Genomic DNA, 25,894 nt, shown 5'->3' with positions numbered 1-25,894 from the left:
ATTTAAGAGGGAGAGGAAGGGAGAAGGATAGAGTTAGAAACGTGACATCCATGCACATCCCCACTGGTGACTGAGTCTAAAGCCTGGGCATGTGCCCTAACAGGGAATCAAACCAGTAACCTCTTGGTTCATGGGTTGATGCTTAACCACTGAGCCACGCTGGCTGGGCTGGTATTGAATCATTTTAATTTTTTAGTATCGAGTAAGTTGTGTATTGTAGAAATAAGTGTATATAGCCTAAGGAAAAAATGGGTGAAACAAATATTTTGGATGAAAATTCTTTAAGTAGGTATTTAGAACTTAATAATATTAAATAAATCACATTTTTACTAAAAGGATTATTGATCTAAATTCTGGCTGAATTTAATCTTAAAAACACACATGAGGAATACAAATGAATTTTCACAAAGTGAACGTACTTGTGTATTCAATAACTAGAACATTTTAAAAAAAATCCTTACCAGAGGATATGTTTATTGATGAGGGGAGAGAGAGAGAGAATATGAATGAGAGAGAAACATTGATTGGTTGCCTTTTGTACATACCCGCCTCATAGTCGAACCCACAACCTAGGCATGTGCCCTGACCAGGAATTACACCTTTTTGTTGTACCAGATGATGTTCCAACCAACGGAGTGACCAGACCAGGGCAATAAATAAAACACTCTTAGCACCCTCAAAAATTTCTTGTTCCTTCTCAGTCACTAACCTTAACTACTATCCTACACCTAATACATTTAATTCAAACAGCTCTTTTGTATTTGATTTTACTAGGGTAGTGAGTGATGAGTAATGGAGATCAAGTATAACTCTGTTAGGACAAACACAACAAAACTTTTAGAGATTTAAATTATGTAGTGAACTATAATAGAACTTTTTTTAAAAAAAATATGTTTTATTGATTTTTTTACAGAGAGGAAGAGAGAGGGATAGAGAGTTAGAAACATCGATGAGAGAGAATCATGGATCAGCTGCCTCTTGCACACCCACCACTGGGGATGTGCCCACAACCAAGGTACATGCCCTTCACCGGAATCGAACCCAGGACCTTTCATTCTGCAGGCCAACGCTCTATCCACTGAGCCAAACCGGTTTCGGCAAACTAGAACTTTTTTAAATAAAAGGAGTTTGTAGCTGAAACCTAGAGGGAATCCAAGTAGGATCCAGAGCTCATATAGTACCTTATTTTGAAGCTCCTTTATTGATGCCTGTTTCGTCTCCCATCCACCAAACCATTATTATTAATTTTCTATAGACTTTGTGTCCAGATAAATTCTTACCGGTACTTAGGTGGTGTATATTCAGATCTCTACTTTCTTTGTAATATAGGTTAATATTTTGATATGTTATTGCTGATCTTATATAGTATTTTACTTAGGTAATCTTTTCATTATTTTATCTGAGTTGATTTAAAACAATTGTAATAGTTTCCTATTTGTGTATATATGTACATATCCTGTATAATACAATAAAAGGCAAATTGTCCCCACAGGCAGGTGTTAGACCTATCGGGAGTTAGATATGCGCTGATCACGAGGGGGCAGTGGTGACAGGCAGCGGTGCGGGAGGGGAGGGGAGGGGGGAAGGCTCCGGCCAGTGGCCAGCAGCTGCTAGGGATCCTACCTGTGCATGAATTTATGAAAAAATCTGGCACAGTGATGTTACACTATATGGATATTTTTGGTTCACTGTTTTTTTAATATACAGAAAATTTTAGCCCTAGTAGGTAGGTCAGTTGCTTAGAGTAGTGGTTGCCAACCAGTGGTCTGTGGATCACCGATGGTCCATGAGGTCTGAAAGGTTGGTGACCACTGGTTTAAGGAAACCTTTGGAGCAGCGGTCGCTAACTGGTGGTCCGTGGGATCCGAAACGTTGGTGACCACTGGCTTAGAGCATTGTCCTGATATGGCAAGGTTGCAGGTTCGATTGCTGGTCAGGGCACATATAAGAATCAACTAATGAATGTATAAACAAATGGAACAACAAATCAATGTCCCTCCCTCTCTCTAAAATCAATAAAACCTTTAAAAAAGAAAATACTTTTATTTAATAAAATAATATTGAAGAAATATATACATATATACATGAAGATAGTTTATTTTTTTACTAATATTAATTAAAAATAAAGAAAGGGGTTTAAAGGAACATGGGAAAGTCTGACTGATATCTACCAGACTTTCATGTGAGGAAGACTGCTTGCTCTTTCCAGAGTAATGATACTAGGTTAATAGGCAGAACATGTGTGATTTGATTCCTATTTCCTTTGCATCACAAAGCATTGACTAAGTGTCTGTTACATGCCATGAACTCTGCCAGGAGGCTGGGAATATAGAGATGATTAAGAATAGGATAGTGTGGATAACAAAGCTATAAATAATTTTTACTGTATAAAAATAAGTTTTATAGAAGAAGAATATATAAACTAGTAGCTCTGTGCATGAATCCATGTGCCAGTAGCTCGCTTCCACCCTCCTGAAGCTCTCCACCTGCTGCCCTGCCCTCCTGTAGACCCCCTTCCCACCCCCCCTTCACCCCCCGCCGACCCTATAGTATATTGCCCTGCCCTCTCCTGTAGCTCCACCTCCAGCTTGTAGTTCACTGCCCCATCCTCCTGCAGATCTGTGATCTGTTACATGGTTGGTCATTATGCCTCACGGCGTAATGGGTAATTAGCATATTCCTCTCTTATACAGGATGTTATGGGGATTATAGATGGGAAGAACCTACATTTTATCTCTGGTATATTTTTAAAGTACACATTTTTATTTTGTCATATTTCCTGATTCTATGTTTAATAGAAATACTTGACTCCATCCCACATAACCTTATTTTCAGATTTTATCTGCATCTCTAATTAGGCTGGTTTCAGATTGCTTCAAGTGTGTTTTTTCCACATTTGGTGCTTTTACATAGATGAATTTACTTGGGTCTTACAAGAATCTATAGAGATGTCCTACGTAATGTTATCTTTATCTTAGAGATGAGGAAGTAGCCTTGAGAGGTTAAGAGACTTGGCCAAGATCACTGGCTAGTAAATGCCTCAAGCCAAAAATCATTTTCTCTGACTCTTGATAAAGAACTCTGTACAGCATATGACCTGTGATACCTAGCAAAGTACTTAGTGGGTGTTCAAAAACTTAATTGATATTGCTGATCATACTATAATTCTTCTAATAGATTAAATGTTAAAGGACAGCAGATAGGCTGTAGAATATTCTGATGGATACTATGGTGTGGGAAAATATATCAAGTGAGTAATTTTTGTAACTTGATTTTCAAAATTGCTTGAGTCCATATCTGCCGCTTGTGATATTCTATAGCCCTTTGTTGGTATTGTTTATGTCATTTTTTACATAAACCGTATTTTGTAGCTGACCCTCTGAATTTAATTTCTCTGAGAGGAACAGTTTTCTTTACCATCAAATAATCCTCAATAAATATTTGTTGAATGAGTAAATGAACATATCTTCTAATGCTTTTAAAGTAAGCATGGTTATAATTTTCTCTTTTGTTCTTTATCTATGTCTATATAATCTTAAACCACAAAAATGTGTGAAGCTTGAGTTAAATAAATCTCATTTGTTGTAAAGAATATTTCCAATAAATGTGAAAACCTTAACAGTTTAACTAGAGATATCTATGCTTTGTGTGTGGCCTATCCTGAACCTCTTGGAGAAAGACTTTATACAGAAACTAAGATTTTTTTGGAAAATCACGTACGGCATTTGCACAAGGTAAGGAATGATACATACATGATATAAATATGTTTGTAGTTGCATAGTTATTTGCTTAGTTCACTGTTTTGCACTACAGAACTAAGATCAAATTAAGGTTTATTTGTTTTGTTTCCTAAATGGCATTTTTTCTAGTTATATATATTTAAGATCTATTTGTCAAGAACTGTGCTTTTCCCACAAGGGAAATTAGTGTAGTTGCTCAAGATTATGTAAGTAGTAAGTGAAAGAGCAGGGTTTATTCACTTTTAAAATGTGTTCCTATGTTCTCTGGAAAGGATTAAATTTTCTCTTATTGTTGCTTCCCACCTCTTGGTATATCTGTCTTTATTATTATCTGTCAACTTGTTAGCTGCCTCTTCATATCCTGTTTAAAGTCTTACAAAAACCTAAAATTAAAAAGAGAAATGGTAAATTTAAAAGCATGATTGAATTTTTTTCTGACCAATTTATTAGGTTAGTATATCATGTATATAAGAATAACATCACAGACTTGTTCTGTGCAAAACTAAATTTGCAGTATCTGACTTGCCTACTGATCTTGTTCAGGAGTTGAGTGAGGTCATTTATTATCTGAGCTAGTAACTTGACTCTCACCTTTTAGTAGCTGTGCGACCATGGACAACTTACATAACCTACTTTAAGTTTATAAAATGGAGATAAAATAACACAGTCTAATGCCTAACCCTTAGAACAGATAGTTTTCAAAGTGTAAATAACTCATAAGTAAAGTCCAGTTGATCGAGCATATGATAGTTTCCTTTAAAACATTCAGAGGATATGCTCTATTTTCTTTTGTATATGGCAGAATCAGTGGTTCTTAATATGTACATTTACTAGTTCATGAAAGCGATGTTGATCACAAGTACTTCAAATCAGTCTTAAAATATTTCCTATGTTAAGTTAGTTTTAAAATTAAAGTTCTGCTAGGGTGAGCATAATTGATAATTGTTTAAGGCAGTTATAAATTTTGTAATTTTATATTTTAGCATAGGTTGTAAGTGATTTAAAAAAAACTGTGAAATAATTTTAGATTTATGGAGAAGTTACAAAAATAGTAGATCTTGTTCTCATATACTTTTAATCCAGTTTCTTAATGATAATGTCATGCATAATAGTGTTATGGTATTTAAACTAAGAAGTTGTGTGCTTAAAAATTGTATTTTGAAGTAGTTTTATGATAGTTTATAATAGTTACACACTGTATGTTCTCATATCCAGTGACAAAAAAAGAAGTTGGCTAATGTGTAGATGATAAAGTAAATTGTTAATATAGCCAACAAAATCAGTTTCACCTCTGAGAAGAAAAGAAAATTAAATATATTTTTATTGATTTCAGAGATGAAGGGGAGGGAGAGAGAGATGGAAACATCAATGATGAGAGAATCATTGATAGGCTGCCTCCTGCACGTCCCCCACCTGGGGGATTGAGCCCACAACCCAGGCATGTGCCCTTGACTGGAATTAAACCCGGGACCCTTCAGTCCACAGGCTGACGCTCTATCAACTAAGCCAAACCTGCTAGGGCTGAGAAAAAAATTTGATTTGATTCGGGGAGGGAACTTTTTAAATTACTAAAGTATTATATTACCATTACAAATAATTTAGGATATACAGATAAGTAATAAAGAAGAAAGTAAACATCACCATACATAACTCCAGAATTAATCATTGTTAATAGTTTCCGTATATGTTTATTAAAATAAATCTCCTTTGGTACATACTAATACACATGTAATTTGATTTAATAATTACTATAATGTATATTTTTGCTTTGTGTAGACTTCTATTTTTTATTAGAAAGATAACTTTAAAATATTGGACCTCAGATTTAAGTTTGATTTTCATTTTTTCAAAAAATAGCATTTTCTCTTAAGTAAATAAAATAAAAAATCTTGCTTGGGGTATGTGGAAAAAGTATCAATTTTCATAAATATTCTTATTCACAAAAGTGAATAATTTGAAGTAATGATATATCAGTCTGATTTACGTATATACTAGCAGGTTGATCACATGTTATAGATTTGAGGAAACATATAGAAACATGACAATAGAATTGTATTCTATATGAATTTATCTTAATATATTCTAGTCCAAAGAAAATTTCAAATCATTACACTTGTCCTTTTATCTTAGAGAATGAAACAGTTACTCTCCAGTATGATGCTTCACTTTCATATCTAAGACTCACACGTTTTTCTAGTTGTTTCTTAGAATGGAATTTATAAATGTAATTTATAATGTTTAAATTATGTCTGTTATTTTAAAATACTAACTTTTGACAAATTTTATAGCTTACAAATGAAAGTGATTAGTGCTTTCCAAGTGAAAAATTTTTCTTCTTTGTCTAGAGAGTTCTGGAATCTGAAGAGCAAGTACTTGTTATGTATCATAGGTATTGGGAGGAATATAGCAAGGGTGCAGACTATATGGACTGCTTGTATAGGTAAGTATTCTTTTAAGCTCTATGACAATTTCAACAGTATTGCTTGCATTTATAATTGAAGTGTTTTTAAAGATATTTTTATTTTTTAACTTTATTTTTATTGTTGACACTATTATAGATACTCCATTTTCCCTCCCTTTGCCTACCTCTACAATCCTCACCCCTCTTCCCTCTGACTCTTATCACTGCTGTCTGTGTCTATAGGTTATGCACATATGCTTTTTGGCTAATCCCTTCACCTTTCGTCTAGTACCCACTCCCCTGTCCCCGCTGACAGCTGTCAGATTATCACATGCATCCATGTCTCTGCTTCTACTTTGTTCATTAAATTCCACATATTATTGAGATCATATGGTATTTGCCTTTCTCTGACTGTTACAAAAGGTAAGAAAGATTTTCTTTTCTTTTAAAAAAAAATATAATAAATCTTTATTGTTCAGATTATTACAGGTGTTCCTCTCCCCCCTCCCCCCCATAGCTTCCCTCCACCTGATTCCCCACACCACACCACCCCATGCCCTTACCCCCCGCCACTGTCTTCATCCATAGGTGTAAGATTTTTGTCCAATCTATTCCCGCACCCCTCAGACCCTCTTCCCCCTGAGAATTGTCAGTCCGCTCTCTGTCTATGTCCCTGATGCTATTATATCCAACAGTCCATTCTGTTTTTCAAACTTTTTATTCACTTGATTTTTAGATTCACTTGTTGGTAGGTATGTATTTGATGTCTTTTTGTTGTTCATAATTTTTATCTTTACCTTTTTCTTCTTCCTCTTCTTAAAGAATACCTTTCAGCATTTCATGTAATCCTGGTTTGGTGGTGATGAACTCCTTTAACTTTTTCTTTTCTGTGAAGCTTTTTATCTGACCTTCAATTCTGAATGATAGCTTTGCTGGGTAGAGTAATCTTGGTTGTAGGTTCTTGTTGTTCATCATTTTGAATATTTCTTGCTACTCCCTTCTGGCCTGCATAGTTTCTTTTGAGAAATCAGCTGACAGTCGTATGGGTACTCCCTTGTAGGTAACTAACTTTTTCTCTTGCTGCTTTCAAGATTCTCTCTTTGTCTTTTGCCATTGGCATTTTAATTATGATGTGTCTTGGTGTGGTCCTCTTTGGATTCCTCTTGTTTGGGGTTCTGTGCGCTTCCTGGACTTGTAAGTTTGTTTCTTTTACCAGGTAGGGAAAGTTTTCTGTCATTATTTCTTTCAATAGGCCTTCAATATTTTGCTCTCTCTTTTCTTCTGCCACCCCAAAAATGTGGATGTTGGTACACTTAAAGCCGTCTTAGAGGCTCCTTACACTATCCTCACATTTTTGGATTCTTTTTTCTTTCTGCCTCTCTGGTTGGGTGTTTTTTGCTTCCTCATATTCCAGATTTTTGGTTTGACTCTTGGGGTATGTTGATTGACAGTTGAGTTTCTATAAATTCTTTATTTCAGACAGTGTATGCTTAATTTCTGACTGGTCCTTTTCCAATTTTTTGGTATTCTCATTAAGGTCCTTGAAGGTCTCATCAAATTTCTCAGCGGTTTTTAGAAGATTCTTGAGTAACCTTATAAATGTGATTCTGAACTCTGTGTCGTCCAGTAGTTTACTTTCCTCCATCTCTCCCATTTGTGATATGCTTCTGTGTCTCCGCATTTTGGCTGCCTCCCTGTGTTGACTGAGTGGCTTTGTGTGGTATGTGTCCTATAGGGGCCAGTAGCTTAGCTTCTCCAATCACCTGAGATGGTTGTTCTTGGCACATCCCTTTGTGGGCTGAGTACAAAGTCTTGGTGTAGTTAAGCCTTGATTGCTGTTGGTATACTGGGAGGAATTGATCTGTGATCAATTGGCTGTGAGGACCTGCTGTATCTATAATGGAAGAACTGCTATGCTGGAGACACGCTTATGATGTAGGCCTTGTTTCAGTGGGGCTTTGGTGCTCACTGAGTCCAAATGTGGCACTTATAGAAGTGAGGAGTTGAAATCTGGTGTCTCACACTGACCATTAGATACACTGGCTTCTGTATCTCCAATGGGGTGCAGTTCTGAGGTCACCCTGCAGGAGCTACAGTGAGAACCACAGTCCTCTCCTCCCTGCTTGGAGCTTGGAGGCTTTGGAGCTGTCTGCACTAGGTTGCAAGTTTGCTAGGTTAAACTGCAATAGAGAAGGCCATTCATATGCAAAAGCTGCTACTTGGAGCTTGGGTGTGTTTGTAGATTGTGCGGGGTGGGGTCTCAGGGCATCACTAGGCTAGGGCATGGCAAACAGTGATGGCTGCCAGTCAGCCGCCTTTGCCTTTCTGTCTGCGTCCCCATGTCTCGCGCCCCCGCACAGCAAACAATTATTCTTGCTCGCAGCTCTGCAAACAAGCCACCCTCACTTTCCAACCCGATGACAGGCAGTCCAGCTTCTCTCCAGAAACTGGATTTCAGATTGATTGGGAGCTTGTCTCTCTTCGGGTTCGAGAAAGCAACGCCCTCCGCTAGCCTGGATCTGCTGTCAGCCCGTATAGCGCGTGCCCTCGTACCTCAGTTTTTGAGCACTTGTGCCATGAATGCTGCTTTCTCTTTCAGTCTAGTTGTAGAGCTTCCACCCAGCCAGCTTTCCTGTGGTTCTGGGTGACAGACATTTTGTCTTTTAGTTGTAGTTTTGAAATTGTTGGGTACGGCAGCAGTTTAGGTGTGTTTACCTAAGCCACCATCTTGGATCTCTCCTTTTCTTTTTAAGGTGGTGTAGTATTCGTTTGTGTAAATGTACCACAACTATGTATGTATGTATGTATGTATGTATTTACATATTGATATTAGAGAGAGGAAGGGAATTACATCTACATATATATCTATATCTATATCCTTATATATCTATATCTATATCTGTATCTATATTATTTCAGAGAGGCAGGGAGAGGGAGAGGAAGATAGAAACGTCAATGATGAGAGAGAATCATTGATCAGCTGCCTCCTGAATCCTATTGGGATTGAGCCCGCAACCCACACATGTGCCCTGACTGAGAATTGAACCATGACCTCCTGGGTCATAGGGCGATGCTCAACCACCCAGCCATGCTGGCTGGGCTACATAGCTTTTTTACATACTCATCTACTGATGTGCACTTGGGCTGTTTCCAGATTTTGGCTATCCTATATAAAAAAAGGCTAGTATGTAAATAATGCCCTTGGGAGTTTGACCAACTGGGAGTTTGACTGCTTGCTATGACATGTGCTGACCACCAGGGGGTGGTGCCGAATGAAGGAAAGGTCTGGCATCTGGCAGCTGGGGAAGGAATGATCGCAGGCCAGGGACCCTACCCATGCATGAATTTCGTGCACTGGGCCTCAAGTTGTAAATAATGCTGATGTGAACATAGGGGTGAACATATTCTTTTGAATTGCTATTTTGGGATCCTTAGGATACATTCCTAGAAGTGGGATCGCTGAGTCAAAACACAGTTGCATTTTTTATTTTTTGAAGAAACTCCATGCTGTTTTCCACAGTGGTGGCACCAGTCTGTGTTCCCACCATCAATATAATAGGGTTCCCTTTTCTCTACATCCTCTTTAGCACTTGTCATTTTTTATTTTGTTGATGGAAGCCTTTCTGACAGGTGTGAGGTGATACCCCATTGTTGTTTTAATTTGCATTTCTCTGATGATCAGTGACTCTGAGCATTTTTACATGTCTCTTGGCCATCTGTAAGTCTCTTTGGAGAAGTGTCTGTTTAGGTCCTTTACCCATATTTTTAAATTGGATTTCTTCCTTTTGTTAAGTTGTATGAGTTCCTGCCTTAGCTGGTTTTGCCCACTGGGCAGAGCGTTGGTCTGTGGACTGAGAGGTCCTGGGTTTGATTTTGGTCAGGGGCACATGCCCACATGGCCAGCTCAATTCCCAGTAGGGGGAGTGCAGGAGTCAGCCAATCAATGGTTCTTTCTCATTGATGTTTCTACCTCTCCCTCTCCCTTCCTCTCTGAAATAAAAATATATTTTTAAAAAAAGTTTCATGAGTTCCTTATATATTTTGGATATTAATCCTTCATTAGATGTATCATTGCCAAATATGTTCTCCCATACAGTGGGCTCCCTTTTCATTCTATTGATGGTTTCTTTTGCTTTGCAGAAGCTTTTTAATTTGATGTAGTCTCATTTGTTTTCTCCTTAGTTTCCTTTGCCCTAGTTGATGTGTCCATAAACATGTTGCCATAAGAGATATCTCAGATTTTGCTGCTTCTAGTTTCTTCTAGGATTTTTATGGTTTCCCACATTTAAGTCTTTTATCCATTTTAAGTTTATTCTTGTGTATGATGTAAGTTGGTTGTCTACTTTTTTTGTTTTGTTTTTTTTGCACATATCTGCCCCAATTTTCCCAATACCATTTAATAGACTGTCTTGAGTCCATTGTATGTTCTTGCCTCCTTTTTAAATATTAGTTGAATGTAATGGCTTGGGTTGATTTCTGTCTTCTCTGTTCTGTTCCATAGATATACACTGAGTGGCCAGATTATTATGATCTCTGAACATGTAATAATCTGACCACTCAGTGTGTGTGTGTGTGTGTGTGTGTGTGTGTGTGTGTGTGTAGAGGCCCGGTCCATGAAATTCGTGCATGGGGGGAGGGGAGGGTCTATCTGTCCCTCAGCCCAGCCTGCACCCTCTCCAATCTGGGATCCCTCTCATAATCCAGGACTGCTGGCTCACAATTGTTCTCCTGCTTGCCTGCTTCATCACCCCCTAACCACTGCCCTATCAGCCTGATTGATGCCTAACTGCTCCCCTGCTGGCCAGATTGCCCCTAATTGCCCTCCCCTAAAGGCTGGTTGCCCCTAACTGCCCTCCCCTGCAGGCCTGTTTGCCCCCAACTGCTTTCCTCTGCTGGCCCAGTCATCCCTAACTGCCCTCCCCTGCTGGCCTGATTGCCCACAACTACGCTCCTCTGCAGGCCTGGTCCCTCCCCACTGCCCTCCTCTGTTGGCCATCTTGTGGCGGCCATCTTCAATCACATGGGGGTGGCCATCTTATGCGTTAGACTGCACATGTGTCAAACACAAGGCCCGCGGGCCAAATCCAGCCCGCCAGGCCTTGCAATGTGGCCCGCACCGCGCTGTCATCACTGCACTCTGCTGTCAGTTTATGACATTGTCAGTTTATGACTGTTTAGTAAACCATTTGGCCTGCAATTTAGGCTGGATTTTAGATTTTGGCCCCTTCTCTGATTGAGTTCGACACCCCTACGTTAGAGTGTCAGTCAATTTGCATATTACCCTTTTATTAGATAGGATATTAGAGGCTTCTGGATGAGTGGTGCTTCCCCTGTGGGAGCACACTGACCACCAGGGGGCAGCTCCTGCATTGAGCATTGGCCCGTGGTGGTCCGTGCATGTCAGTGCATGTTTGCTGTTTGGTCAGTTTCCATATTAACCTTTTATTATATAAGATGGATTTCAGAGAGGAAGGAGATAGAAATACCAGTGATGAGAAAGAATCACTGACTAGTTGCCTTCTGAATGGCCCCCACTAAGGATCGAGCATGCATCCCAGGTATGTGCTCTTAACTAGAATTGAACCTGGGAATCTTCAATCTGCAGGCTGACACTATCCACTGAGACATACCAGTTAGGGCAGTGTATGAGTCTTTTGTTGTGAGCTGAGTCTCTTGTAGACAGCATATAATTGGCTCATGCTTTTTCATCCATTCAGCTACATATTGTCTTTTGATTGCAGCATTTAATTCACTTACATTTAAAGTTATTATTGATAGATGCTTATTTATTGTCATTTTAGATTTCTATGCCTACATTTTTCTTTCTTTTTTTATTTTTATTGATTTTTTACAGAGAGGAAGAGAGAGGGATAGAAAGTTAGAAACATCGATGAGAGAGAATCATCGATCAGCTGCCTCTTGCACACCCCCTACTGGGGATGTGCCTGCAACCAAGGTACATGCCCTTGACCGGAATCGAACCCGGGACCTTTCAGTCCGCAGACGCTCTAGCCTAACTGGTTTAGGCTCTATGCCTACATTTTTCTTTCTATTTCTTCTCAGCAGTTCCATTAGCATTTCTTGTAGTGCTGGTTTGGTGGTGATAAACTCCTTTAGTCTTTTTATTTTTATTTTTATTTTTTATTTTTTATTGTCTGGGAAGCCCTTTATTTCACTATCTATTTAGAATGATAGCTTTGCTGAATGTTGTAATCTTGTTTTTGGATTCTCACTTTTTATTACTTTGAGTACTTCATTCCATTCCTTTCTGTCCTGTAGAGTTTCTGTTGAGAAATCAGCCAGCAGCCTTATGCAGCTCCTTTGTAGGTAACAAATTGCTTTTCTCTTGCTGACTTTAAGATTCCCTCTTTTAAAAAATTTTTTTGTCATTTTAATTATGAAGTGTCTGGGTATGTGTCTGTTTGAATTCATCTTGCTTGGAACTCTCTATGCTTCCTGATTTGTGTGACTTTTTCCTTTACCAGGTTAGCGAAGTTTTCTGCCATTATTTTTTTCAAACCAGTTCTCTAGCCCATGCTCACTTTCTTCTCCTTTTGGCATATCTATTATATGAATATTGTTACATTTTATTTTGTCCTACAGCTCCCTTAAGCTGTCCTCTTGTTTTTTTATTGTTTTCTTTTTTTAGTTGCCTGATTGAGTGATTTTTTTTTCTACCTTATCTTTTAATCCACTAATTTGATTCTTTGCTTTCCCTAATCTGCTCTGTATTCCTTGCAGTGTGCTTGATATTAGAGCCATGTCATTCTTCATAGCTCTCATATCTTTTCTAATGTTTTGAGCATTTTTACCATCATAATTCTAAACTCTATGTTTCATAAATTTCTTATCTCCATTTTATTTAGCTCTTCTAGAAAATTCTTTTTTCTTTCTGTTGGAGGTTTTTTGTCTTTCCATTTTGGCTGCTTATTTGGGTTTGTGACTGTGTATTAGGTAGATTTTACCTAATCTTTAGTGCAGGACAATGTCACACACTGTTTCTGACTAATTAGATCAGATGCCTCTTGATCTAATTAGATCAGAGCCTCGAGTCTAGAGACTACCACTGCCTGTAGAGTGATTGTATTGTCTAGACTCTAGAGCAGTGTTTCCCAACCTTCTCTCATGATGAGAATCACCTGGTGGAGTTGTTAAAACACAGATTCCTGAATCCCAACTAAGAAGTGCTAAACTAGAATTTTTGGGAACATATAGGTAAAATTGTATACTTAACTAGTGCTCTAATACAGATGTTATATACAGAGCACTAAGTTAGGTATGTAATTTTACCTATATGTTCTCAAAAATTCTAGTTTAGCACTTCTTAGTTGGGATTCAGGAATCTGTGTTTTAACAACTCCACCAGGTGATTCTCATCATGAGAGAAGGTTGGGAAACACTGCTCTAGAGTTGCCTCAGGCAATCCTCCACAGGTGGGGCAAGAGGTTTTCCTACAGCATGGGGCACTTATTTCTGCCAGAAGCTAATTGTTATTCTCAGTCTCTTAATGGCCCTCAGAAACTCCACAGGATGGGGCCCAGGTTTTCCAATAGGGTGGGTCAACTGTCCACTCCTCCAGTCAAAAACCCATTTTGATAGCAAAGGTCTCCCCCAGAAAGATGACCTCTGCATGGTGAGGAAAGGACTTACTATAGGAAACTGGGGTATCTGCTCTCCAAGATCTAACCCCAGAGCCCTAACCCTGGCTTCTGCTCACACAGCTCCAAACCACTCTTTCCTTTCTCTGCTGGTGCACAAGGTGAGTGGCTGCACACTAAATTTTGTGTGTTGGCTCTTTAACCAGTTGACTGCCTCAATATTTTGAATTTAATTAAAAAGGTCCTACGTTTGCATCCGCAGATGCAACCTTGCTGCTTTTCACAGCCAAATGTTATGTGGGCACCTTTCTCAGTTCTGATGCTCTCTGCTAGAGGCCTAGCTTGGGGATTAGATCACAGAGTTCTCAGTGACAACCCCTTATAGCTGAGATACCTCTCTGGAACTTCAGCTGCTGTCTCTGGGGGCCTTCATAGCTCTTCTGTGCCTCTGCCTTTCCTACCAGTATCTATGCGGTCTCCACTTTCCATCCTTGGAAAAATTATTGCTAGTTTTAAGTTGATTATTTAGGAAGATTATTTTGTATTTTAGTTGCAATTCCAGTTTTCTCCTGGGTTTGTGTGTATAGCATCCATTTACTCCACCACTATTTTTAATCTCTTAGAAACATTTTCTTTATAAAGCTGTTTTTCTCAGGTAGACAGAGCGATCAAAATGTCAGCTTTATTCATACTTCTTACGCTCTGTAACAATTAATTTCATTTTCTTACTCACTGATTGTAATTTTTTTTGTTTAAAATTGAAACCTTCAATCCCCAACCCTCCCTCTCCCACCGCCGCCGGCAGGGAAAAGTATAAATTAGAGAACATACCTGACTTTGAGTTTTTAACCATTTTCTTTTTTAATTATTTGCAAAGCAATCTTATTTCGACTTAACGAGAATGATCTGGAAATGATCTAATGAGATTGTTAAAGGGTTGTCTGTTGGATAGATCCATTAGGCTATAGGCTTTTGCAGTTTCTATATCCCTCCCTCCCTCTTTCCTTCCCTTCCTCCCTTCCTCCTTCTCTCCTTCCTTTTTTTTTTGTTTTTCTTCTTTTCTTCCCCTCATCCAAGTATATGTTTATTGTTTATTGATTTTAGAGAGAAGAAGAGAGAGATGTGAGAGAGGAAGAAACATCGATGCCTCCCATATGTTCCCTGGTCAGGGATCGAACCTATAACTATGTATAGACTCTGACCAGAAATTGAAACTACAATCTTTTGGTGTATAGGATGATGCTCCAACTAACTGAGCCACCTGGCAAGGATCTCTTGAGTTTTTAAATTGAAACTGTGATTATAGGTTGTTTTTGTTTTGTTTTGTTTTTGCTGCTCTAAAGGTCTTATCCTTTGTCTCTTAAGTCCTTACATAGAAAGTTGGGTAATAATTTTAAATCTTTTGGATATATTACTCAACTGCGTATTCTGTATTTGATTTGTAACCCTAAAATTATTGTTCCAAAGTTGCAAGCTATTTGTTTTCCTACCTATTTGACATACTTTTCAATGATATTACATTTGTTTTTCAGGTATCTTAACACCCAGTTTATTAAAAAAAATAAATTGACAGAAGCTGACCTTCAGTATGGCTATGGTGGTGTAGATATGAATGAACCGCTTATGGAAATAGGAGAGGTAAAAAATTCTTTAAAATACTGTCAAGCATAAGAATGTTTTTATTTATTTAAAAATATTTGGTTCACTGTCCTTTTTTTTAAAGGACACTGAATTAACTAGGTTAAAATTCAAAACATCCTAAATTTTAAATAAATAAAATACTATAATGATTTTCTAAGAAACTTCAAATAGATGAGAAGAACAGAAAAGATATGATAAGAATTTTATATTTTAAATTTTAAAAGTAATTTAAAGTAAAACAGTGATATATGCAGCTCAGGTAGTTTATTCAAATTTAAGTGTGGAGAATTATATAATGCATGTGCTGATTGTGAAAGAAATACTCTAGTATAATGTTTGCTTTTCCAGGTAATATGTATTTGTTGAGTAGCCAGACATGGTAGATGCAGTGGTGAACAAACATAAGGTCCCTGTCCTCATGGAAAGCAGATGCCAAAGAAGTAAAGAAATTAATGTTAAATTATGATGAAGGAAATAAACATAAGATGTAGTTATTGAAGGAAATAAACATAAGATGTAGTATTATTAGAGATTTACATTAGAATCATCCTTTTAAGAAATTTGTTGGAAATTTGTTTGAAAGTATTCCTTGCAGTCAAATTTATAATGGATAGACAATATAAATTTCCAGTGGCCAACAATAAAAAGCTTATATGGAAGAATATATCCAGTATGATTTTGTTATAAAAGTGGGCAAATGAATAAAACAGTAGTAGAATATGGTTCATAGGACCTTTAATGGTATATTTAATAGGAATAAAATTGAAGGGGAAAAAGGATACCGTGAAGCACATTAGTGAGAAATATCAGTATCTTAACAATGGTTGCTTTAATTTAGTCGGTTTATAAGTGAGTATTTTACTTAATGATTATTATTTATTAACCCATCAAACCTGCTCCTTTTCCCTGAGGAAATCACTATACACAATTTGATTTATATCTTTGCCTTCCCACCACAGCTCAGATTTAAGTGTGGAGAATTGTATAATGCATATGCTGATTGCGAAATAAATACTCTAGAGTAATGTTTGCATTAAAACATTTGTATTAAAATCTCATTTTATGTATTACCTTCTATTTTTACTTGTTCATGCTATTTTAAAAAAATGCAAAACTTGAAGAATGTTCCTTGTAAGAAAACAGATGCTTTTATTTATTTGAAATAGAATTACCAATGGATCTGAGTAGAGTTACTCCAGAGAAACAGAATATAGAGGCAAAAAAACAGTCTTATACCTCTGTTGATGCAGTTCAGTTAGAAACAGGAGCAATTAGTTTTTGATTCTGGAATAATTTGTACTATGTACAGGAAAAATATAATACAGTAGTTTAAAGGCTTAAATGTGAAAGGGAAAACTTGAAAACTTTTGGGAGACAATATAGAAGACCTTATGATCCTATGACCATACCCTTATGACCTTAGGGGAGGGAAAGACTCCTTAAAAGTCACAAAAAATACAAATGATAAAGGAAAAGATTGATAACTTTGAGCATATTATAATATATTTTTACTAAAAAAATAAAGTAAAAAGTCAAGTCACAAACTATGACAAACTATAATATGTAAAACTGTCAAGGGGTTAATTTCTATAATATATAAAGAACTCCTAGGTTTCATTAAGAATGAAATAAATATTAATGAGATAATGGGCAAGAGGTGAATTTCACAAGAAAAAAACTGATATGCACCATAAACATAAAATGATACTCAATTTCATTTGAGAAAAGGCCATTTAAAATTACAGGAGATGCTATTTTACATTCAACAGATTGGCAAAGTTTAAAGTCATACTTGTTGCCAAGGACGTTAACTAATGGGAACACTCCTTCATTGCTTATCTTCTTCTATAATAATAAAAGTATAATATGCTAATTAGACCGGATGACCTTCCAGATGAAGCCAGGGCTGCGAGGGAAGCTTGGGTCCTGGGTGCCTGGGGTGCCTGTTGGCTGCTGGAGAGAAGCCAATGCCGGCAGCCAGGGGAAGGAAGGCCTTCTTTTGCACGAATTTCGTGCATGGGCCTGTAGTGTGAGCACATATTGGAAAACCATTTGGCTTGACTTAATAAAGCTGTATATGTCCCTAGCCCTATAAAGCAGCATCTCCAATCATAGGTGTGTATCCGAGAACTTTTTGCTTATGTTCACCAGAAGATATATACAAGATAGTAGCATTTTTCTCAAATAGCAAAACCGGAATCACAAACATGTCATGAGCAGTAAAAAGGAAAAATAAATCATGGTGTATTTATACAATAGGTTACTATGTAGCAGTGTCAATGATTAAACTATATAGCTGTATCTTTCAATTTAGATAATTTCAGTAACAGTTAAAAAAAATTTAAAAGCCATTCATAAAAAAGTATAGTGTGATTTCATTAGCAAGGTCAGAAATGGTCAACTTTAAAAATATTATATGGGGATACTTATATATTTGGTCCAATTGTAAGTGAGGGAATGATTTAACACAAGATTCAGGATAGCAGAAACGTCTGAGGGGGAAGTAGGAGTACATTTGGGGCAATGGTAATGGTGAAGTCGTATTTCATAAATCTGGTAAATACAGATTTATTTTATTTTACTATCCTTTAAGTTGACTTATCCTTTTATGTTTGTATGAGAGGCTTTATAATTTAAAAAATTAGCTAATAGCCAAATTACATTATTTTATTCAATGTAACTCCTTTGGTTGTTACAATCTTGGCATCAATAGTCCCTCCATAATACTGAGCATTTAATAGTTATATAAGGTTTTATAAAAATTAATTATTTCTGTAAAATTTCAACTAATTTAAAGAAGGTTTATTCTGTTTTTTGTACAAGTCTGATATGTCATTTAAAATTAGACATTAATTTTCCTTACATTTATTAAATTTTATTTGAATTTTGAAATATTTTAGATAAAAGTCTTAAACAAATGTTATAAAGAAATACTAAGTAATTCAGTCTTTGATGGTTTTTATTTTTTTGGCAGCTAGCATTGGATATGTGGAAGAAATTACTGGTTGAACCACTTCAGACCATCCTTATCCGAATGCTGCTCAGAGAAATCAAAAAGTGAGTTCTGATATTTACCTTCTTGAGTCAGTTCTAATTTTCTGTTTTGATATTGTTTAATAGTTGCTTGGCTATTGACCAGACATAGGTCTCATTTTATTGTAATGAGCCTCATTTTCTATCTTAATGCCGATGTTTAAAAATTGTTGTTAATTTTGGGGGCAAGTCTTTGGTCTATACTTATAGCTTAAATGTGCTTAGTAAATAAATAAGTCCTTGAGGGAAGTAAGTCCCTTACTGTTTCAGTTCTGAAACCTCTTGGAATTTATAGGGAGTGCTGAGTTGTTTGAGCATATTATTTCAGTTTAAAGCCTGATGAGGATAACCTATTAAAGAAAGCAGATTATTCTAGTTAGTTCCTTTTCTCTTAGCCTCAGTGTTAAACCAGTAACTTGCCTGTTACTGTCGGGCAGATTTATGGGAAATAGCTTTCCATTCTACTCATGGCCCAGAGTGATTGACTCTTTACCTAATTGCTATGTGAATCGAGGTTGAGACAAAGGAAGTTTTCCTATGGAGTTCAGAATAGAATATCCGTGGGTCAGCTCTGGCTTAAAAGATTTTTACTAATCTTTGGAAGTCAGAAGAATTAAATCAGCTTTGGAGAAGCAAAAGCATTAAAAGTCAGTTAATCAATTTCAGGTTACTGGAACTAATGTTTATAGGAATTACTTAGACTATTGAATTGCAGTGTGATAATGACCACTCTATCGGAATCTTCTTTCTTTTTTACTTCTTTCTTATTTTTTAAAATTTAATTTTAAAATTTTTATTTTATTATTAAATTACAGTTTATAGTCTATTATTTTGTATTAATTTCAGGTCTATACATAAGCACATATTTTTTACAGTGTTCCCCCTGATATTTCCAGTACCCACCTGGCACCATACATAGTCATTATTGGCTATAGTAGAGGCCCGGTGCACAGAATTCATGCATAAGTAAGGTCCCTAGGCCTGCCTGGTGATCAGGGCCGATCTGTGAAGTGACCAGCAGGGCGATTGGGGGACCCCCACTGGCACCCTCCTTGGCGGACCTGGCGCTGCCCACTCATCAGCCCTACCCCCTGCTGCCGCCACTGGTTGCCTCCCTCTGCAGGAGGTGACCGGTAGGGCGATTGGGGGGCATCATTGGCCTGCTCACCAGCCAGCCCCAGCCGCTCACCAGTTAACCCCTCCTGCTCCCTTGGCTGTTGAACAGTATAAGAAAAGATTCCCCTTAAAGGTAAAAAGTCTCCTGTGCTTGAATGGGAAGAAACTCAGCAACTCTTGCAGATCTCTCTCTCTCTTTCTTTTTTTTTTTTTTTTTTAAATATATTTTATTGATTTTGTACAGAAAGGAAGGGAGGGAGATAGAGAGTTAGAAACATCGATGAGAGAGAGTCATTGATCAGCTGCCTCTTGCACACTCCCTACTGGGGATATGCCCGAAACCAAGGTATAATACATGCCCTTGACCGGAATCCAACCCGGGTTCCTTCAGTCTCCAAGCCGACACTCTATCCATTGAGCCAAACCGGTTTCGGCTCTTCCAGATCTCTTAGAGAGAACTAGTTATTAGCCATTTCAGTGAGTGATGTTCTATAGACAAATCTTATAATAGTGTTTTTGGTGAGTGAAGTTCAGATATTCTTGACCACCAACATTAAAGTATTGAATTGATGGGCTTATATCTACTCTAAAATTAAAGGATAGTTTTAGTATCAACAGAATATGCTTAATTTTACAATCAAGGCTTTTATTTATTGAAATGACATCCAATATGTTCACTAAATATCAAATATTAATTCGGCTGTTAAGTGAAAAAGTTAAAATTTTAAGTGTTATGACACATTGATGCTTTACAATTTAATTCAACTAATAGAATAAGCAGTCATGTTTTGTCATACTTTGGTATTTCCATAGTTAATTTGTGTTCTTAAGAATATTTTGTGTCATACTTTCTTTTAGTGATCGTGGTGGTGAAGACCCAAACCAGAAAGTAATCCACGGGGTTATTAACTCCTTTGTTCATGTTGAACAGTATAAGAAAAAATTCCCCTTAAAGGTAAAAAGTCTCCTTTAAAATCTTGTGTAATCAGACCTTTAATTTCTTAAATTGCTTGTTTTTATTTTTTTCAACCTGATTTTAATTGATTTATTTAGTTTTATCAGGAAATCTTTGAGCTCCCCTTTCTGACTGAAACAGGAGAGTATTACAAACAAGAAGCTTCAAATTTATTACAAGAATCAAACTGCTCACAATATATGGAAAAGGTAAGAAAGAAACGTATGTTAAACACATAATTTCTTATATTCAGGCATGGTTTTATGGAACAGTTTTCTTGTTAATATATATTTTTAATGAAAAAGTTTCTGTTTGGTATTTACTCCGAGTTATAGTTAATGTACAATACCTATTGATAAATTATTTTTCTTGCTGTAGCATATTCCATGAAGAAATGTGCTTTTCTGATTTTTATCATAACTGATACTTTTTGATAAATCCTGATTGCTTGATTTGCTTGTCTTTAAAATTAACATGTATTTATGTTTTGGCAAAATCTATCTTTCATGCTTAGTGGATATGTTTAGGGAATAGTATAGATGCTAGGTGTTTAGGTTTTTATCTTCTTCCTTTAAAATGGAAGGAAAAATATAATAATTTTGTAGATACTTGGATAGATCACTCTTCTGGTCTGTAAAGTTTTTAATGAAAAAAAATTTAATTTCTCCACAAGAAATTTTTATTTTTGAAATTGATTTCAGAAAGGAAGGGAGAGGGGGAGAGGAACAGAAACATCATTGATGAGAGAGAATCAGTGATCAGCTGCCTCCTGCATGTCCCCCACTGGGGAGCGAGCCCGCATCCCTGGTATGTGCCCTAACCGGGAATCGAACCATAACGTCTTGGTTCATAGGTCGATACTCAGCCACTGGGCCACAGTAGCTGGGCTCTCCACAAGAAATTTTAATCATTAAACCAACACATATTGATGACCATATTTAAAATTCTATGTGTATTTTCTCAGTAAAAGTATTAGTCATAGTATAAATTCAGTCATCACACAAGATATGTAAGAAATTTTAATAAGGTTTTTTTTTTCCCATCTGCAGTATTGGATTTCAAGCATTTCATTATAGGATGATTTTTCTAATTTAAGCAAGAAAGATAAATATAAGTAGAATAGCTATAGTATGTACATAGTTCATAGTATAGAACATAGGTCAAGAAATACCGTTACTTACTGATAAGCTGTTATATATTTCACAAAATCCAGGCCTAGAAGTCTGAGCTGTTTAGCCTCTTCCTTTTTTTGTCACTCATTAGCTCTTGAGTAAGTCATCTGGGGCATTTTCCTCCATCTATTGCATGCAGGTTACACATTAGTCCTCAGCTCTTAGCCTTTATGCATCTTAGACTCTTATTAAAGGATCTAGATCCAATCTAGAAAAGTGCTCACAAAATTAAGTGATGCATACACCTCATTATATCTGGCTCTCAAAAGAGGCCATTGGCAAAAATATTTTATACTTTTTAGATGAAATATCTAGAATAGGCTAATTCTTAGAGACAGAAAGTAGATTAGAAGTTTTTAGAAGGTGTGGATAGGGAGTTATTGCTTAAAGTTTGGTGTGATGAAAGAGTTTTAGAAATTGTTCATTGTGAATATAATGCCATTTAATTATATATTTAAAAATGGTTAAAATGGCAAATTTTATGTTATATACATTTTATCACAATTTTGAAAACACTAATAATCTAATATACCAAAAACTTGAATTCACCCTTGCATGGGTGAATCATATGATATGTAAATCTTATATCAAACTGTTAAAAGCTCTGTTGGGAAAATAGCATTTATAAGAGTAACCAAACTAAATAATGTAGCCTTCCTACTTCCCTTTCTATATATATTTCCTCTTAATTTTGGCCTTTCCCCCCAGCTATAGTGGTTTTATAGCTATTGAAGCCCTGATTCAGACACTCCAGCCTTGTCTGTTTCTCTTAATATGCACCTAAGCCTCAGCCCCACCCAGTTAGCAGTTTTCTTTTTCTCCTCCTCCCTTAGCTCCCTCAGACCCACATTCTTAATTACTGTTGCATTTAGTTAATCCATAAAATATTAAAGTCAGAGTATGGTATAAATAACTATTAGACATGCTACTTTTAGTACATTTTTATTTTAATTAATTTTAATTGAACTTATGGGTATTTGTCTATCTTCACATAATCATCTTCCCTCTGTATAAGAACTTATTTTTTATTTTTTTTATTTTTAAAAAATATATTTTATTGATTTTTTACAGAGAGGAGGAGAGAGGAATAGAGAGCTAGAAACGTCGATGAGAGAGAAACATCGACCAGCTGCCTCTTGCACACCCCCTACTGGGGATGTGCCCGCAACCAATGTACATGCCCTTGACCGGAATCGAACCTGGGACCTTTCAGTCCGCAGACCGACGCTCTACCACTGAGCCAAACCGGTTTCGGCAAGAACTTATTTTTTAAATCTTAAAAATATACTTTTATTAATTTCAGAGAGGAAGGGAGAAGGAGAGAGAGATAGAAACATCAATGATGAGAGAGAATCACTGATCATTTGCCTCCTGCATACCCCCACTGGGGATTAAGCTGGCAACCTGGACATGTAACCTGACTGGGAATCATAGATTGATGCTCAACCACTGAGCCATGTTGGTCGGGCAGGACTATTTTTATTTAAAAAAAAAAAAACGTGATGACCAAAATGACTTACTTTGTTGATGAAATACACTAGACCCCACCTTTGTTTCTACGACTTTGCCCTGAACTCCTGGCTCCACACAACATGGTAGCACAATAAGAAAGATAGGATTGTGTCTCTCAGTCTTGAGTCTCACTTTCATCGAAAGATATCTGAGAGGTTTCCAGGAATGTGTTATTTCCCCTCTCAACATCATTTTTTCTCTCAGCATCACCTTATGCACAGGCAAACTCAAGCAGTTCTTCCCAAAGGCTTAAATGCACAAAGTTCCTGGGACCAGTTCAGAAACTCTAGATCCATAGTTTTACATTACAGAATACTTTCCTTTTTCTGTTTTGTTAATCCTCACCTGAAGATATATTTTTCATTGATTTTTAGAGAAGGTATAGGAGAGGGAGGGATGGGGGGCGGGAAGAGGGAGGAATGGGAGGGAGACATCAATGTGAGAGACACATCAGTTGGTTGCCTTCCACAAGGAATGGAACCTGCAACCCAAGTAATGTGCCCTTGACTGAGAATCAAACCCAAGATCCTTCAGTGCATGGGCTGACGCTCTAACCACTGAACATGTCAGTCAGGATCAGAATATTTTCAAATCTAAACATTTGTGTATGCATGCTCTGTGCTGGCATGATTTTCATTGCAAATTAGTTTTGTTTTGAGGTAGAAATTAGCCCAATTCTCTGGCTGTTATCTTTATTAGTTCTTGTTAATGTTAACCAGTGTATTGTTTGTAGCTCAGTGCTTTTTATATAGGAAAAATAAAAATAAAGGTCTTGATCGACATATTTAACTATGCCTAAGTATATTTTGACTTACAAAAATTTTAATGAAATCTTTACTGTGATAGTTAACTATGATATTAATACCATTTTCAAGGCACCAACATAAAATAATCAGATTAATCTACTTGATCCAGTTAATATGACTTATTTTTATATGAATAATTAGATATTTATAAAGTGACTATCTATTTGGTTTTTAATAATCTTTACTCGCTTGTCCTATTGCATGTTAGGTTGTCTATATGATAGGATCAGTAAATGAAGACAAAATGTAGACTACATAACTTTAGTTCTTTTTCATAAGACTGTGGTGAAATATAGGTGACAGTTAGTAGCTTAAATAAAATTTGAATTCATTTATGGAATGTGGATTTAAATTGCTTGTGTAATCATTATTCATTACTTGGCCATGTTTAACTGAACCATTAAATTAGGCTACCTAAGCTACTTACTGATATTACAGTTTTTTTCTCCTGGTAGTTTATGCTATAACAATATATTTCTAAAGGTTCTAGGTAGATTAAAAGATGAAGAAATCCGATGTCGAAAATACTTGCACCCAAGTTCATATACTAAAGTGATTAATGAATGTCAGCAACGAATGGTAGCAGACCACTTACAGTTCTTACATGCAGAATGTCATAATATCATTCGACAAGAGAAAAAAAATGGTAAGTGACACGAAATATAAATGTAAATTAAAATAGAATTATAAACCACTTTTTATGTAGTCAAGTTAACTTAAATTTAAAGTATATTTTAGTCATAATCTCTAAATTCATAATTTATTTTAAAGGACTATTTTGGAACCAAGTATATTCACAAAGGGCATTCTAAACTAAAAGAAAAACCTGAGAAAATAGGTTTGCACTTTTTATGTATTATAAGAGCTAATTGCCTTAATTAAGAATTTTAATAACAATAGGAAAAAGGAAAAGAATATAGCAGGGAAATATAAATGAATTTTAAATATATGGAGATGCACAATCTCACTCAAAATAGGTGGCAGACAAAATAAAAATACAGCAGCTCTCTCTATGGAGCATGCCTGCACCTTTTCCCGGGTGCATTTTCCTGGTCCTGGTCTCTCTCTTCCTCCTAAGCTCCAAGAGCCTTTTTTGCTTCTGTAACTTGTTTTTTAAGCCCATTTATTCTACAGATCACTACTTGTAACTCTCTGACTTTCTAAATGAACTTTCTCTTATGGTTTCTGTTAAATAAATAATTAAAAATGAAAATACTTGATTTAAGGCAAAAGGGGCACTACAGAGTATTAGGTGAAAGATGATAGTCTTTTCAACCCATAATGTTGAATCAACTGGCTATTCATTTAGAGAAATGTGAAATTTGATCTCTACCTTAGACACTATATAAAAATCAAGTTATTATAGGCTTTTTAAAATCCTCACCCAAAGAGTGAGGATATTTTTTTCTACTGATAACTAGAAAGAGTAGAAGGAAGGAGGGAGGTGGAGAAAGAGAGAGAGAAACAAGACACATTGATTGGTTGCCTCCCATACCGGTCAGGAATCGTACCTGGGACCCAGGTTCATGCTCTCAATTAAGCAGGAATGGAACCTTTGAAATTCTGGTGTGTAGGCTGACACTCTAACCACTGATTCATGCTAGCCAGGGTCATTGTAGGCCTTTTTTTTTTTTTTTACTATATATATTTTATTGATTTTTTTACAGAGAGGAAGGGAGAGGGATAGAGAGTTAGAAACATCGATGAGAGAGAAACATCAATCAGCTGCCTCCTGCACACCCCCTACCGGGGATGTGCCTACAACCAAGATACATGCTCTTGACCGGAATCGAACCTGGGACCATTCAGTCTACAGGCTGATGCGCTATCCACTGAGCCAAACTGGTTTTGGCTCATTGTAGGCTTTTGATCTAAATGTAAAACAAAAATAATTCTAGGAGATAATATAGGAGAATAACT

General features: G+C 36.5%; 1 protein-coding gene across 4 annotated transcripts in view; it reads left to right on the top strand.

Annotated features, from left to right (window-relative positions):
* Positions 1–25,894, top strand: part of CUL2 (cullin 2) — a 102,948-nt gene that overhangs the window by 33,718 nt on the left and 43,336 nt on the right. For all 4 annotated transcript variants that reach the window (XM_084876836.1, XM_084876837.1, XM_084876834.1 and 1 more), the window contains 7 exons: positions 3,632–3,734; positions 6,086–6,180; positions 15,272–15,377; positions 18,355–18,437; positions 20,388–20,484; positions 20,583–20,693; positions 24,458–24,620. In XM_084876836.1, the coding sequence (XP_084732962.1) occupies positions 3,632–3,734; positions 6,086–6,180; positions 15,272–15,377; positions 18,355–18,437; positions 20,388–20,484; positions 20,583–20,693; positions 24,458–24,620 (758 nt within the window). The remainder of the gene's footprint in view (positions 1–3,631; positions 3,735–6,085; positions 6,181–15,271; positions 15,378–18,354; positions 18,438–20,387; positions 20,485–20,582; positions 20,694–24,457; positions 24,621–25,894) is intronic.

Source organism: Pipistrellus hanaki, assembly GCF_964339955.1.
Source record: "Pipistrellus hanaki genome assembly, chromosome: 1".
In the NCBI taxonomy this organism is placed as follows: domain Eukaryota; kingdom Metazoa; phylum Chordata; class Mammalia; order Chiroptera; family Vespertilionidae; genus Pipistrellus; species Pipistrellus hanaki.
This window is presented reverse-complemented; position numbering and strand designations above follow the sequence as displayed.